At 29.9% G+C, this 17,121-nt stretch overlaps 1 protein-coding gene across 1 annotated transcript in view; it reads left to right on the top strand.

Annotated features, from left to right (window-relative positions):
- Positions 1-17,121, top strand: part of LOC118193663 (gamma-tubulin complex component 5-like) — a 125,941-nt gene that overhangs the window by 85,436 nt on the left and 23,384 nt on the right. The window contains exons 14-20 of the mRNA XM_035364785.2: positions 5,782-5,944; positions 6,059-6,121; positions 8,291-8,379; positions 9,437-9,524; positions 9,617-9,737; positions 12,041-12,192; positions 14,457-14,671. Of these exons, the coding sequence (XP_035220676.2) occupies positions 5,782-5,944; positions 6,059-6,121; positions 8,291-8,379; positions 9,437-9,524; positions 9,617-9,737; positions 12,041-12,192; positions 14,457-14,671 (891 nt within the window). The remainder of the gene's footprint in view (positions 1-5,781; positions 5,945-6,058; positions 6,122-8,290; positions 8,380-9,436; positions 9,525-9,616; positions 9,738-12,040; positions 12,193-14,456; positions 14,672-17,121) is intronic.

The following is a 17,121-nucleotide window of genomic DNA, read 5'->3' as shown; positions in this document are numbered from 1 at the left end:
ATGAGCTAATTTCTCTCACTCAACTCTGTTTGAAACAAACACATTTTGTTTTCCAAAATAAATATTGCAAGCAAACTGAGGGATTAGCCATGGGAAGCCCCCTCAGTCCCATCCTGGCTGATATCTACATGCATTATTATGAATCAAAATTGTTTGAAACTTTAAAATTCCCGGCATGGTTCCGCTACGTAGACGATACTTTTACCCTGTTTGAAGGTAATAAAGATGATTTGAATAAAGTTCTTTCAACAATGAATTCTATTGATCCTGCTATTCAGTTCACTTTTGAACTTGAGACTTGCAATTCTCTTCTGTTTCTCTACATTCTGGTCACACGTAACATATCCAACTTCAGTACTACAGTTTACCGTAAACCTTCATCGGTTTGCCTTCCACCACACTTTAAATCATGTCATCCGACTAAACAAAAGTTAGCTTCATTTTATTCCTATGTTTTCCGTGCTCTTCAAGTTTGCTCCTGCAAACTAGCCCTTGATGAAGAACTAAATTATTTAAAAGCAATAGCTATTGACAGGGGCTTTTCACCTAACATTATTAATCAAGCAGTTAAAAAATTCTCATCTCAACACACTAAAAGCCACACTCTTATTTTAGGAGATTATAAAAATTCTGTTGTCATTCCCTTCTTTCCATCAATTAGCTATAAAGTTGCACATATTTTGCAGAAATTTAACTTTCGGGTTGTTTACTCTCCCATCAATAAAATTCCAACTTCTATACTGAAGGACCCCATTCCGGATATGAATTCCTGGGGTATTTATAGGATTCCTTGCCAGTGTGGTTTAATTTACATTGGCCAAACTAAGAGAGCCTTAAAATTTCGCGTCAAAGAACATGAGGCATATGTTAGAAAAAAGGAAACACAGAAGTCTTCTGTTGCTCAGCATTGTTGGTCCGAAAATCACAGTTTCAATTTTTCTGCTGCCAAAATTATTCAAAAAACATCTTCCATTGGAGAACTGGATTTTCTAGAGGCATTTCACATTCATAAAAATCTTTCTGTTCTAGTTAACGATCCTAATTCCAATCCAAATTTGCCTTCGGCTTTTAGAGAAATTATGTTTTAGTTCTGGTTTCGCCAACAGATGGCGCCACTTGCTTATTCTTGTCCAGGCTTTCTTATCTTATCTAAACATTATTTCCTATCTTGTTCATTTGCAGTTTTGCAGCTGAAGATGATGGTTCGGTAAAACCATCGAAACTAGTCCTGTGAAAATTTTTTAAATATAACGCTGATTTTTGTTGTTTGACTTCTGAATTAGTATTTATTCGGCGTGTTATTGTGTCTTAATGACATAAGTAATTAAGAAAGTGATGTTTATTATTAAACATTATTTATTAAATTTAAAACATTATTTATTATTAAACATATCAAGGATCATAACTGTCATATCAGGGATCATAAAAGTGAAAAAGACAAAAAAATGCCTTGCCAGGATTGGCAGGAGTGAGTCCAAGGCCAGACAGATAAACCATGAGCTCAATTAAAGCACAAGAAAGCTTAGCAAACCCTCTTGTGCAGCATTAAAATATAAAATCCTTTCAGATTTTCTTCTTCCTCTTCCCCCCCCCCTTTTTTAAGTATTTGATGATGTGATAATTATCTTAAAATATACTTTAGAAGAAAAGTAATGACTATTTAAACATAAATAATAGAGATAAAAATCAGGAAGATTCTTTCATCCTTCTTGACGAATATCTAGAGCAGCATTTCTCGACCTTTTGGCTAACTCGTACCATCTAAATAAAAACTGAAAAACATTAGTACCACCACTACATATTTCAATGATTATTTTTTAATTTCTCAATAGAAATATTACAAAAAATATATCTTGTCATTTGAACAATGTGTTGGCTATTTGTGTTAAGTATGCACACCTAAAAGTATTAGATTAAAAATTGGTTACCATTTTAATTATCAGAATTCATGTTATAATATTTTAATTCTAAAATTTAGTTTGAAATATGGGCCTTTTAAAGAGATAAATTTCTTTATATCTGTTCTTATTTCACTCAGTTTTAACAGTAAGTTAGGACCCACTTTTAATTTTGTTCTGTATTTTTCAAATAGAATGTGGAAGAAAATCCTTGTTCACACAAATAGGATTTGCAAAATGGCAATAAAAATTTGATAGCTTTGTTTGGAATGTCTTTAAATTATTTTTTCGGTTCAGCCAAAAGTTAACAAGTGTATTATTTTTGAAATCTTCATTTAGAGTTCGATCACATGGATTTTCTATCAATCATTCTTTTTTCTTCAAGAGATAAAATTTCAGGTACATTTGAACAAAATAGATTTCTAATCTTAATTTTCTTTTTCATAATCCTTGAAAAAATACATGTTGAAATTAAACATCAATGGAAAAAAAAAAAAAAAAAAGACTTTAAATGTCAGATGCTAATTCTTCTTTTATTTTCAAATTATTTTCAGTTAGAAAATTTCTAAAAGTGATAAAAAGCTTAAAATATTATCCAATTCTTTGATTATTTGATCGAGTTTTTTATCCTTACAATTCATTTAACATTCCAAAAATATCAGCTGAACATGCTAAATGTGCCAATTGTAATTCACTAAATAAATATTTTTGCAATTCAAATTTTGAATCACAGAGGAAAATTTGAATTTCTGATCGAAGTTCAAAAAGACAATTTAGAACTTTGGATTAACCACATTACTTCAGAACATAACCAAAGCATTTCATGTTCACTGCCCATCTCTTGGTATAAATTCATAAATATTCTTGAATTTAAAGCTCGGTTTTTATTAAATTAACAATTTTCACAGCATGATTCAAAGTGGTTTTTAAATTTTTGGGGATTATTTTAGCTACTAAATTATAACGATGAATGAAGCAGTGAGTAAATTTAGTTCCAAGTGTGACTTTCTTTATTTGAAAAATAATACTGGAATGTTTTCATGTTAAAGCCCAAGCTCCGTCATTGCATATGGCACTTATTCCAAGGAATATCATTTTGAGAGATAAAATTGTAATTACTTTGAAAATTTCATTTGCAGTTTCTCTATCATGAAGACATTCACAAAATAAATACTCTTCAGCAATTTATTAGCTTCTTTGAAACACATGTAAACTAATAATTAAACACAGTTCATTATATCAGTATTTTCATCCAATTGCAATACAAAATACTCACTGTGTTTTATTTTTTGAATAAGTGTCTCTTTTATGGAATTCACCATTTCATGAATTCGTCGACTTGCTGTACCATTTGATAATGGAACATTATTAAGTTCATTAGCCACTTTTTTGGTGAATAATGTTAAAACGATATCTTTAGCTGCTGATAATATAATGTTTTATCCAATAGCGTGAGCCTACCCAGTTTTGGCAATTTTTCCAATGCCTTTTTCACTTGAAGTAACAAAACCTTTCATCTCTTGTTTACTATTTTTGAATTTCAGTAATTCTCTATTAAATATTCTTCAGATTTATTCTTTAAATTCGCATGCTTGGATTCAAGATGTTTTTTAAAAAGCAATGGTTTCATACTTTGATTGGATAATAGTTCACCACAAACAACAATTGAGGTTGACGGTTCATTTCATCTCCATTCCAAGTAAACCCAAATGATAAATAACTTTCATTATTTTTACCATAAACAATTTTTCTTTTCTCTCCAATATTCTTAGTGCTAGTAGATTGTCCTGTGAATCTTCACTTTTCCACTCAGTCCTAGCCATTTTTCCATTTTGAAAGTGTAGGCTTGTTTTATTATTTTTTCACAAATATTTAAATGCACTATATATTACAAGTTCTTCAAAAACAAACGACTGTATTCTCAAATCGTATAGAAAAGTAAGGAATACAATGCAACAAAAGGATAAAATACATGCTGTTAGAGACAGCAAATCGATATAGAAATGATTCTACTTGAAAATAGAACAATGTAAGCCTGGAAATGGTAATGACATAAAGTGTAGACGTGTTAATAAACTGATCAACTCTAAAAGAATTAAGGAGATACTATTTTCTTTTTATAGAAACTTATTTCCTGTTAAACACAATATCCATTCCCATTACTCCATTTAAAAATATTATTTATGACAAATTTTGTTGCATCTATGATTAAAAGAATATTTGTGAAAATAAAAATGGATTATTTTAAGTTTATGAGCAGCTATTGACCTTGAACAAAGCTCATAGCACATAAATTTATGAGTGTTAGAAGAAGAACTTAAATAGGATGTCAGTGTATTTAATTTTTGAATATAATAGTTAAAAATACTTTGTTTCTTTGCATACCACCTATTTTTCTCTTGCATATTATCGGTTGAGAAATGCTGATCTAGAGTATTAGCTTCTCTGTTCCATAATAGTCTTAAATGTTTGATTTGTCAGTTTCAAATAAACAAGTGTCTGTATAATTCCCAACATCTCAAATCAATCTTTCATAATCTTAGTTGCTTTTCTTGTAAAGGCTTCAAGTTCACTGTTTTCAAATATGTCTTCTATACTGATAATGCAGTTATCAACGTAACTGTGAGTTTTTGAATGACAGAACATGACCAATTCCTTTCACTCTGTTCAATAAGCTCAAGTTCCTTCGTCAAGTGATGGTTAGTAACTGCTCGTAATAGAAAATGACTGCAAGTAGTGACAAGGATTGCTTGATTAAGATAAAATAATTTGCAAATTTCCTTCTATGTGAAACCACGAAAAATGGGGGTAATAGTTATCTCCTTCATATATACTCATCTGCAAAAATGCTGTTTTTATGTCTTAAACCAATTTTCCCATGCTGAAACCTTACCAGCGTAGAGGATATGCATTGCACTAAGTTTATTCTAGTTTCCAAACAATCATTCACTGAAAGGCCTTGGGGAAACCTTCATTACAAACAGGTCTGATCATAGTTATACTATTTTCCTTCAAGATATGACGATGATGAAGATAATATCCAAGTAAAAAATGCTTAGATTCTGAAATTATTTCATTTGTACCTTCTATTTACCATTCTTCAAATACCTGTTGATATTCTGAAAGACAACCATGTTTTCCCAACTGATAATTGTCATATATAGGATGGTGAACCTCTTTTTTTTCATGGCATGGGAACTATCTTCCATTGTGCCTTATTTTTTTGAAGGTGCGTGTAACTTTTTAGGCCATGTGCAAAAAATATCCACTGCCACTACCATGCCATCATATTTTATGGATACAGTGTCTTGAAAATGTTATATCTTATTGTGCTTAATTTCATTCATTTACCTCTACTCTGCAGGATCCCTAATCCCTATAACTTCTAAGTTCCATAAATTTGAAATGCTTGTATCTGGATGTCTAGTAACCCTAGTATACTATCATTTGATTGCCTCCCACCGGAGAAGAAATATAGTAACACAAATTGACACATTATAACATGATGTATCACTAATTGTCTGCAATGATTTGATTTTTAGATAAAATTAACTATAATAATCTGTGCAGGATGCCATTCAGCCAGTTTCTAACTCATTCACTTATGTTTGCATGAACAAAGATAAACTTTTTTTTTTTTTTTTTTACTGTAAATATATAAACCCTACTTTTTATATTCTTTTCATCATTAAATTCTTATGTAGTTTTTATGTAAAGCTTTGCTTTCAGTGAAACATAACATTTGCTATAACTGCAAACTTTTAAAGTATCAAAATTTCAAAAAGTGTCTAGAAAGTAAGAATGTTGCTGCTAAAATATGAATTTTATAAATTTGTGTGTGTATGCCTCTCTCTCTCTATATGTGTTGTATGTATTTTTATAGAATTATTCACAATTTAAAGCCCAATAGCCAGAAATCTCTGAGCTTAAACATTTTGAAAGCCTTTGATATTTGCATGCAATTTGCATATTACCCTACATGCCGTAGACTGGTGAAGACTTTGAAGGATGACCATAATCTGATGACTCATATGAATATTATGCAGGTAATATGAAGCAATTCACTGTTGGATTAAAATTTATTTCTTTATTTTTGCTACCACTATAATGAAAAAATAAAATAAAATAAAATAAAATAAAAATCAAATTCTATTTTCCAGAAATATTTTTTGATGGAGTCTGGAGATCTGATGTTCAGTTTCTATTCAGAAGTCTTTGAAAAGGTACTCAGAAGCATTTAAGAAAGATTGTTTTCTATAATTTTTTTTACATTAAAATTTGCATAAGTTAATGCACAGTAGAAATCCAGCAACTGAAGAAAATCTGTGCTTACTTTTAAATGTAAACGGATAAAATTTTTTATCATCAGAAAATTCAACATGGTAAATTTAATGGCATTTTTTATAATATATATATATATGTATGTGCATGTGTGTGTGTGTGTGTGCATGCATATAAATTTTAACAAAAATATGCTATAAGTATAAAGTATTTTGATGAAAGAAGCAAGTGAATTTTATTATTAAAGTTATTTGCATTTTCTTCATGCATGTCTGTACTCTCTTTGTGTAAACATGGATCGTGAATGTGAAAATTTTTTGTGTTTGGTAAATTCCTCTTTTGTATATAAATTCTGCTGCCTTTTTAAATTAATTTAGAGTTTATGTGAATCACATATATAAAGAATTTATTTGTCTTTGATTTTTCGGAACCGAATTCTAACTTAAATGTGCTTTGTTGCTGGTTTGTTTACATTCTCTGCAATGGCAGGCTTGCTTATATCAGCTGTAAATAGGGATAAATTATCACAAATTGCATTTCCAGAGATTCTTTGATGCAAAAAATGAAAATTAGTTGAGTTGAATTAACCAGTTTTATTTTTAATTTCCATCTTTTCTTTGTACTGCATGTTGTCATGTACTCACTTATTCTAGAGATCTGTATAGAGATTATTATTTATTGTACAGATTTGATTACCTGATTATTACTTTTGATTCCAAGCGGCTTACTATAAATTGAGGAAAAAATTATTAGATCTATGTTTGGCTGTGTAAAAAATGTCCATCACATTTGCTTGTTATTTAGCAAATGCTGCAGCTCGACAGAATAAGAATTATTAGACATTAGCTTTGGTAGTAAGTCAATCCAGATTTTAGTACTGATAAGGAAATGCTTATCAATTTGTGTTCAAGAGACTTCTCATTTTGTTTCTATGCCAAGTTCATTAGAGTGGTAATTCTGTTAATAATTTAATCTGACCCCCACAGATGCTGTAAAATAGAATAAAACTAATTTAATTATAACTTGTATAATAGCTTTTAGGTTACAGTAAAGTGTAAGAGTTAGTTGAAGTAATTAGTAGTAAGAATTAGCCCCTCCAATTGTTATAAAACTGTTAAAAATACAAATTTTGTAAATTTACTACAGTCGAAATAACCAGTTATTATCCATATTATATAATTCCCAACTAATTAAAAGCAATACTAACAAGCCATTAAATTTTTTCAAAAAGTGCATTTTTTCGATGTGTAATAAATTTATAATTTGTTTCAGATATATTTATTGTTAACATTTATGACTATACATTGTCGTAACTTATTGTACTAACTCTTACCCATGATTTATAGAATGCTTAACTATTCCAATCTGTGCCTGACCAGCATATAATTATATAATATGAGGGACATTGAAATGTAAATAATTTCATCAGGTAAACATTATTTACTGAATACAGTTAAATGACTGTATTCTGTTTTTCTGCATAGTCACTAGCACTTGTTCTAGTGTCTGGGGACTTTATAATCTAGAAAAATAAAAGTTTTTTTCACTGCATCTTGACCTATTCTTGCATAACTTGTTCATTAGATTTGTGGTTCATTTTGACTTTTCTGTCTAATTTTGAATTTTGATAAGTACTGTCTTGGCATTTAAAATACTTGCACTAATTAAACATTCTATATTGATAAAGACAGCTTCAAATTGATTGGTAAGTCTTGTATAAGCTAAATCTGAAACAAAATGACATCTTTATAAGTCAAAAATCTAATGATGATTAGTTGCATAACCATTATACATTTCCTTTTCTAACATATTCATTATAATTAACATGACAAGAAGCTAGCACTATTGTTGACAAATTTAAACTTGTGTTTACTCAGTGGATCATGATTATATGGAACAGAAACAGAAAATTCTTTTTTTGTATTTGAACATATCTTGTATATTCACTTGAGCAGGATAAATGTATCTCTTTTTAAACAGTTTTGTAAAATTTGTGGCGCAGAATATAAAAACACAGATTGTGTACTTTTGCATTAGTGATTGCATAAATATATTACTGTAATCGTATTTAATACATTTGCATTCACTTGGATGCATCCTTTTTCCAACAGATATTTTACCATCTGCCATGGCAAGACGTTTCATTCTTATACAGTGCCTTGCAAAATGCTGTGGAAGAAGATAAAGGAAATTGTGAAAAGTATGTAATAACATTTGTTTTTTATTTATAATTAACCTATTTTATGACAATGTTATGCTAATTTTAAATGTTTTTAAATTTTACTGATAGCTATGTTTTCTAGTACTGTTAGGGTTGAATGCACTTTTGCATCCTATACAGGTCTGTAAGTTATTTACTACCGGTCGGCATTTCAAACCTTCGTTCCTCTTTGTTACTATTTTTAGACATTACTTTTGGATTCCATGATGTCAAATGCAACTCAAGCTTTGCTACTAAAAATAACCTTGAATATTTAAATATGGCAATTAATGTGCATTCTTTATGTTTATTTAGAAGTGAGGTTTATGGTAAACAATAACTGTAGAAATTGTATGTAAATAATAATATCAGTTAAGTCACAAAATATGAAATATTCATGTGAAATTATAGAGTGATTGAATTACTGCAAGAGTTTTAAAGGAATCTGTCAATAATTAGGAACTTGAAAGACTATTAATCTCAAAGTAATCGATTAATAGCAAATGTAAAAATTATTAAGCATTCTTAGTGCGTTTTGTTCCTGCAACCGTACTGGCACTATTTAGCTCTCTGAACAGAGTCAGGTAGCACAGGTAATTAATTCTAAGTATGTCTGAAGGAAATGCTTAACGTGATAAAGTTAACTCTTACCTCCTAAAAAATAACTTTGTTTGTTCAACAATTGAGACATCATTTTTCAATTGATAGATGGTACAGGGGTCTTTCTACCTTCAGTTTAAACATTCTAAAATTTTTCTAATTGTTTTCGTATAAGGATATGTTTTTTTTTATCATATTTTCTTTCACAGCTGAAAAAGAAGATTCTGTTTAACATTTGAAATTGTAATGCTGAGATTAAATCGTGTTATGCTAATTCCTGTTGCTTATCATTACTTGTCTGCACAGGCAGTCAGTGTTATGTATGCTTATTCTTTTGTTTATTGTTCAATTAAGATAGCATGGTATAAAATTTCATATCAAGTAACTTTCCTCTCTTCTATGCAATAAATTGATGAGTTGAAAACTAATATTACAGTTAATATGATTTTGTTTTCAGGTTATTTATATTTTTAGATTCTCAAAATGCTGACTTGAATGCCACACAGCCACTGAGTTATTTGAATGCTCTTCAATTGTCATATGAAGTAAATATTAATCTGTAAATTGCATGGCTATATGCTAAATGATTGAAAGTTTTCCTCTTAATTATTTTATTGAATTATATTGTTTTTTGCAGGTGGAATGGCCTGTTACAATTATGTTAGGTTCTCATTTACAGAACCAGTACAATGAGATTTTTTCCTTTTTACTGCAAATAAAGTGTGCAAAGTATCTTCTAGATAAACTGTATTCATCAAGTAAGTCTTTTGTTACTTTTTGTATTCAGTTAATGCACATGCGGTAAAAATTCGATGACTAAGCAAGTTCAGAATTTGGTGAAAGTGAATAATAAAATATGAAAGGTTATTGGTTTAACTAAGTAATTCAGCAAAAAACAATTTAACTTGCTATAAAAATGTAAAATTTTAAATAAAGCTGTATGTACAGTAAGTTATCAAAAATATATTCATTCACTGGAAGTGTACAATGTGCATAATTAGCCAAAAAGGGACTTTAATCCTGAATGGGATAGTAGTCTTGAAATGCTTAAATGCGTTGCATCACTTTTCAAATTGTTGCCATCAAATATTATCGCTCTATATCACATTTAAAGAAATTAAATAATGAAGAATCTGCATAAATGTGTGTATGTTTCTCGCACCGTAGAGGGGGGGGGAACAAAGATACCTAAAGCCATCAAATTTTGGATAACAGAGTCTTCCAACCGAATATGGGCACCTGAAAGCCTGAATTTTGAATTTGTTTTATTATCTATTTCATATTTTGTAAAACTTTAATGAATTTTTTATTAACAAACTCAATGATTCAAAATGAGCAATGACAGCACTGTATGTGAGGAGGGGACATTTTAATCTCCAGCCTGCGAGATGGTCCATCAGAAGTTGTAAAGAAATGCTGTTTTTATATATATTGTGATTTTGCTTTTGAATCGAATTTTATAAGGCATAAGCATCAAGAACGTGATATTTAATAAATAAAGTTAATAAATTTAATAAATAAATTACTTTATTTAATAAATAAAGTAAACACACAAAATTTTAATAATAAAAAACAAAACAAAAAAATTGTAAAGCCATCTTAGTAAGAAAAATGAACATTGATATGATAAACTGGGAAAGAATTGTATGCCAACACTTTAACAATGCAATGGGGATTCTAAACATCTACTGCATTCAAAATTTTTGTAATTTTGCTGTTGAAATGTAAAATGTAATGTATGGCGTAAGTGTGAAGAAAATGGTGCTTTTATAATAAAGCTAAAAAGGCACAAAAAAGTGGGTGCTAGTAGGAGTGAGTATAACAGACTGGTAGATTGTGAGCTCAGTGAGAGTGTAAAAAAACTTAACAAACCTTTTTGGCACACTATTAAAGTTTAAAACCTTTTAGATTTTATTTGTTTATTTATTTAATTAATATTATAATATTTTTTTATCCAAATCTGTTGTATTGTTGTTGCACGAAGACTGTTCAGAATTGAAACTGCAACTTTCTGTTAAAATATCAGCTGGAAAAAATTAATATTCATTTCTTCTCTGCTGCTTTGGGGTTCCATAAATTTCACAAATTCATTTAATGCTTCAAACCTTATACCAAATAACATGGTCCATATCGCTCCAAATAGCTTGACGTTTGTGACTTGTTGTGTTCATCAGAAATAGTCAAAATGTAATGGTCATTGAGCCATCTCATCGGAGCATGACTGAATTATCCTTGCAAGAAAATGAAAGCTCATTCCATTTTTGAAGTAGAAGCTGCTGGGTGATGGACTTGAGGGTCTCCACCACTCTTTCCATCCCATTGATCTCTCAAAAGGACTTTTAGCTCCACTGTATTTTAAGTGTCCCATGCCACAAAAACACTATAACACTGTACTATCACACCTCTGGAGACATGTATGTGTACACTTATGTATTGAATTCTGTATATTTGCATAATTAGTGCTTTTGCTTAAATACTTTTCATAAAAATTGACACAATTTGCAGATTTGCTTATTTTTGCACTGGAGTGTACATGATAGAAATGTATTCACAAGCCCCATAAAATTGCTTGGAGGGCTACCACTTTGAGACATTGCAAGCCACAGTATTTATGCTTTTTTCCAACTTCATTTGTGGAATGTTGATTTAGTAACTAAAATAGAGTAAAAGTAGAAAAAAATAACAGCTACTTTGTGGTTACAAGTGAATATTATTACAAGTGAATATTATTACTTATTATTTATTTATTAATCAAATTTAAAATTATTGTAAATGAAAAAGTTTACTAAAGAAAATTTTAAAATATTGCTTTGAAAGTAACTAATTTAAAATACATCATAATTAATGAATCATTTTCATGAAAATAAATTTGGTTGTGAATTTCGTGAAATTAGTCATTAAAATGAATTTAATGAAAATAAATATGGCTGGAGCCCAGTTATTCCTTGCAAGCAAAGTATGCGACTGAATTTATAGTATTTTGATTGTTTGATGTAGTGTGTTGTAGTTCCATTGTATTTTGATGTAATGCATCTTGTAGCTTATCAAACTTCTTTCATAGAAATTTCCTTTGTAAAAGAGAGTGGGCCTGCATTTAAGAAGAGGTATGCAAAAGTAGACCTTCCCAGGCAGCAAAAAGTTCATGGCATGTACATTATTCGCATGAGATTAATGTTTTTTGTGAATGGACTGCACAACTACATAATGACAAGAGTAAGTTTTTACTAATTATATAATTTTAAACTTAATTGTATATTTATGCTTGAGTTTCTATTTTCACTGTACACAATGCAAATACAGCGAAACTTGTGTGTCTTTATTCACTTGAACAAGATGTCACATTATACACCACCACATCCTATTTGATTACAGTAATAACTTAATTACAGTAGCCATTTAATGTGATCACGGTTAATGTTATAATCCAGATATAGTTATTTAATTGGCGATGTTCTGCCCATGTGTGTACAAAAACATAGAAAATACTTCACTTTTTATTATCAACAATTCAGCTTATAGGAGGAAAATATTATAGAGTAAATATTTTGAAACTAAGTAAGTGTAAGTAGAGTCGCCTAAGTGACAGAGAAATGTTGCCAAGTAAGGGATTAATTAAGTCACCAAATAGCTTGGTATTGATTTTCAGCCGTTGAAATTTAAGCAAAATCACAACCATAGTTTGGCATACATTTTAAATGCAAATTATTAGTATTTTCAAATAATCAAAAAACCTCAAACAATTGTCTCAAAATTTATCAAGTTTAAGGTTTTCCTAGAGCAAAAAAGTTTTTCAAAAATTCTCCCCTCCTTTTCCTTGCTTCTGAAAAATAAAAAAAAAGTTATAAAAACAATTATTACAGTGTAAAACTAATAATAAATTAAGCTGCTTTTGGTTAATTTTTAATTTTGCATTGAGATGTTCTCTTTTAATGAAGACTGTCCTCCAGATATTAAGATTAGGGGTAAAGCATTGGTCAAATAATTTCCAGGAATATTACAAAGAGTTTTTAAATGAACATTTCCATTAGTTCATAAATCAGCCTTTTCCTAATTAAAGTAATGTTAAAGTACCTATTTATAATAAATTAGTTAAAGTCCATTGCTGTTTTGAAGGTTTTTTTTTTTTTTTTTTTTTTTTTTTTTTACCCCTCATTGTTTAATGTTATAAAAATAGTCGTCCCATTAAGTGGTGCCTGCTGTACCTAAGCTCTAAAACCCACATGTACATTTGCAAAACATTAGTACATGGTACAGGTAAAATGTTTGCAACAAATTAAATACTGTAAAATATTTACAATGAAGTAATTCAAAATGACTTAATATTTCAACATAAACATTAACTTTATGCAGAATGCTTTGTAAAATGTATGGTGCTTAAGCTTATTATGCTTCACATAAAAATCTTGAGTGCAGAATAAAAATATTCTTACACCATTAAATGATCCACATGAAAAACAAGTAAAAAAGTAACTCCAAATATATTTCATAAACATCAGTAGTCTCAAATGGTAACCTGTGGGCTGCATGTTGGCCCCGTGGATACATTTTCCATAAATTAATTAGATTTATTATGATAAGAATTAAGAGAAAGGTTTGAAATTTAAATAATTTTGGGTACAATTTTACATTATTTTCAGTAGGCTTAGTAACGAGTATGAGTAAATGCCCCAGAACATCTACAAATGGAGCTAATTAATTTGTAGTGTGATACAAATTTTATTGAAATAGTTGAGGTTAAAGATTTGACTACCTTTTATTCATACTTGTCAAAAGCTAAGTAACCTCAGTTACAAATTTTTGCAATAAGAAAAAATCGGTTTGTTTGGAAGTGCTCATATATGATGTGTAAGCAGTTTTGTTTTTTTCCTAGTTGAAAAACAAACCTCTTCCCCCAAAAAAAGTCCGGTCTAAAAAAGAACCAGTTAGTGAAGATATTTCATAGAATGTGATCTGGCTACAGGTTCAGATCAGAAGGATTAGACAGTTATAACAGCTACAGCAAACTAACACAATTAACTGAATCCTTCTTTTGGATGTTGATAAAAACGCTTGTTTCTAAAATGTTTGAGTTAAAATGTTTAAAGGTTTCTTAAGTCATGATTCAAAGGGTTTGCCCATTAGTACTGTTAAACAAGTCTAATAGCCTTAAAAAATCCTCCATGAAAGCATACTTTCCCTCATGCAGATAATTCTTGCGTGCTTTGGCATAACCCGAATGATCCATGAAAATCCATAATTGAAAGATTTGAATGACAAAAAAAATGCAAACATTTGAGTTTAATGTATTTAATTTTAGTTAAATATTTAATTTTTCAATATTTTGGGTGTATGAGTATATGAATATCTCTTTCCCAATTATTAATTTCCAGTTTTGCTTCCCAGCATAAGATTGCTCAGTCATATCAATATGAAATCAAACTTACCTTTTTCATTGTTGTGATGTTTGCATTTTATGCAAGTTTTTCTTTCTGTTTCAGATACTGCACAGTTTTGGACTAGAAATAAAAGAAAAATTAGAAAATTCTCAAACAGTTGATGATATGATTGTGGCTCATAGTGAATATTTGAAGTCCTTGCATAACAGATGCCTCTTGGACCGTCGACTTACTCATTTAAAACAACAAATTTTTCAAGTTTTGAATTTATGTTATACATTTCAACAGCTTTGGCTAAGAGGAGTGGATAATATAAGGTAATAAACATATTTCTTGCTTTTTGGGTTATGAGTTCTTCTTATAGATTATAGATATTCCTTTTATAACTGTGTGTATAATTCCTTTTATAACAGTGTGTATAATTCCTTTTATAACTGTGTGTATAACTCCTTTTATAACTGTGTGTATAATTCCTTTTATAACTATAAATATGCGGTTTCATAAGGTTTATGTTTGCGGTTTTTTATGCTTACCATACTTATTTGAAAATAAACCCACTGAATGGTATAATGTTTAGTGACGATGACTGCTGTACTGATGGGACTAGATTTTATTCCTAGAGAAGACTCGGTAGTCTGTAAATATATATAGTGTTTGTGGGGCATGGGGCCCCAAAAATGCATGGTGATCTGAAAAGCCCTCTTGGGTGAATTTGTGGTTGAGGAAAAGAGGGGTAAGAGACTCTTGGACCACCACTGGGGTGTTCTACCTTAAAATTAGGGTGGAATTGCACTGTTAGTGTAGTGTTGTCGGTATACCTGCATCACAAATGTGAAAACTAGATGGTAAACCTTGTCATCCAAGGTTCTCTCTCCTTCAAAACTAGAGTGGGAATGGGTAAATGTCAGCTGTGTGGCATTCAAGGCTCATGCCACTGTCAGAAGCAATCTTGCACTTCTTGTCACAATAAAATTTGTGGGTTTGTCTTGATTATGTGAGACCCGCAAGATTAGCTGCAATGCTTGAAAGTAAGACCCTCTTTTTGTGCTGCATTTTTGTTCTAAACTTTAATAGGGATATTTTGATAAATGAAATTACAGAATTAGAAGAAAGAATTTATTATATTCTATAGAATACTTACAGTGCTTAAATGCTAAATAAATCACATAAATATTGTGTATATAAACTATTACCACCTAATTTAGTCATAATTTTACCGTACTAGTCACTAATAGGCTTGAAAACAAATATAGTATATCAAATAACTATGCAGTACCTGACACTTATTAAAATCACTTCTGTTCCAAACATATTTGAGTTTATTAGGCATCTGAGTGTAATAGACAGTAGTTTTTATACTGTAAATCATGGTATTAATTTAAAACTTTTCTAGTAAAATAATAGTTAACAACCAATTCAATAATTAATCTTATAATAATAATAATTAAAAATTTATGTTAAAATGAAATTAGTTGCACAATTTTGAAATTCACTTGTAATACATTTTTATAATTGTATTCTTGATGAAGTTTCATCTTTTGCAAACAACTACAGTCAAAAGTCTTTAATCCGGACTCGTTGGGACTTCAGTGATTCCGGATTATCGGTTTTTCCAGATTATAGATCGTCAGTTTAAATCTGGTAAGATGGCATGCAGAAATTATAAAATTAAAAATATGAAACCATAATTTATGAAATAAAGAGCAATTATGATCTAAAGGGTATCAAAAATTTTTTTTGAAAAAAAGCTTAATATTTATTTGTTTACTTTATTAAACATTTCTTTCAACGCGCGCATGCGTAAAGCATATATTATGCATAGTCAAAATTAGAAAATTGCAACCAGAAAACTATTTGATGTGTATTCGTGATATTTATAATGATGAGGAATTTGATTTAAATCATATCAAAGACGGAGTACATCAAGATGAAATACTACATTTAATAAGGAATTATAAGCTGAATAAAATAAAAACATCTGCCATTAAGATAAGGATAGTGTTGACAGATCAACTTCCATTTCATTGCATGCCGTGACGTCCCCCCCTCCCCCGCAGAGCAATGTAAAATTGATAAACAGATTTCGGAATGGTTAAAGAATCAATATGCCTTTATCCATTTTTGCAGCAATTCCACTTTTTGTTTGATGGACATCGAAACATGCTTTCGCTTTGTAGATGCTTTGGTAGCTCCAGAATCGGAAATTCTTTTTGGCATAATCGTTCAAGCTTACTTTTCTAAAATTGCTCTAACAGTCTGCAAAAAATAATAAGCCGGATCCAATTAGAAGATTAAGGAACAATGCAATCTGCAACATTAACTGAAATAGACAATTAGATAATTTTAGCTTAGCTTATACCTTCCATTATACATTAAATGACGTGCATGCGTAAACGCATATGCGCATGCATAAAGGTATTATGCGCATGCGTTGACGCATGCACAGAAAGTTTGTAGCTTTGAGGTCCGGATTATAGATCATTCCGGATTACGGATGTCTGGATTAAAGACTTTTGACTGTATTCTATTTCTGCTCATTTCATATTGTTCAACAATGGGCTTTCAATTATATTCACAATTTCTGGTAGCTTTTTTTTATCAGCATTTTTCAGTTTAAAAGATTTCTTAGAATTTGCTGTTTTTTTTTTTTTTTTTTTTTTTTTTTTTCCCAGATTCAATTCACGCTGGCATTTGTCCCCCCCCAAAAGACTTTATCAGTTTCTTAATTTTTTCAACATTTTCATAGTCAGTTTTACACATATTGTCT

Source organism: Stegodyphus dumicola, chromosome 10 (genome assembly GCF_044657685.1).
Source record: "Stegodyphus dumicola isolate Sdum_Otavi_A_Nest chromosome 10, ASM4465768v1".
Taxonomy (NCBI): domain Eukaryota; kingdom Metazoa; phylum Arthropoda; class Arachnida; order Araneae; family Eresidae; genus Stegodyphus; species Stegodyphus dumicola.
Note: the sequence above shows the minus strand (reverse complement) of the source record. Positions and strands in the feature narration are given on the sequence as shown.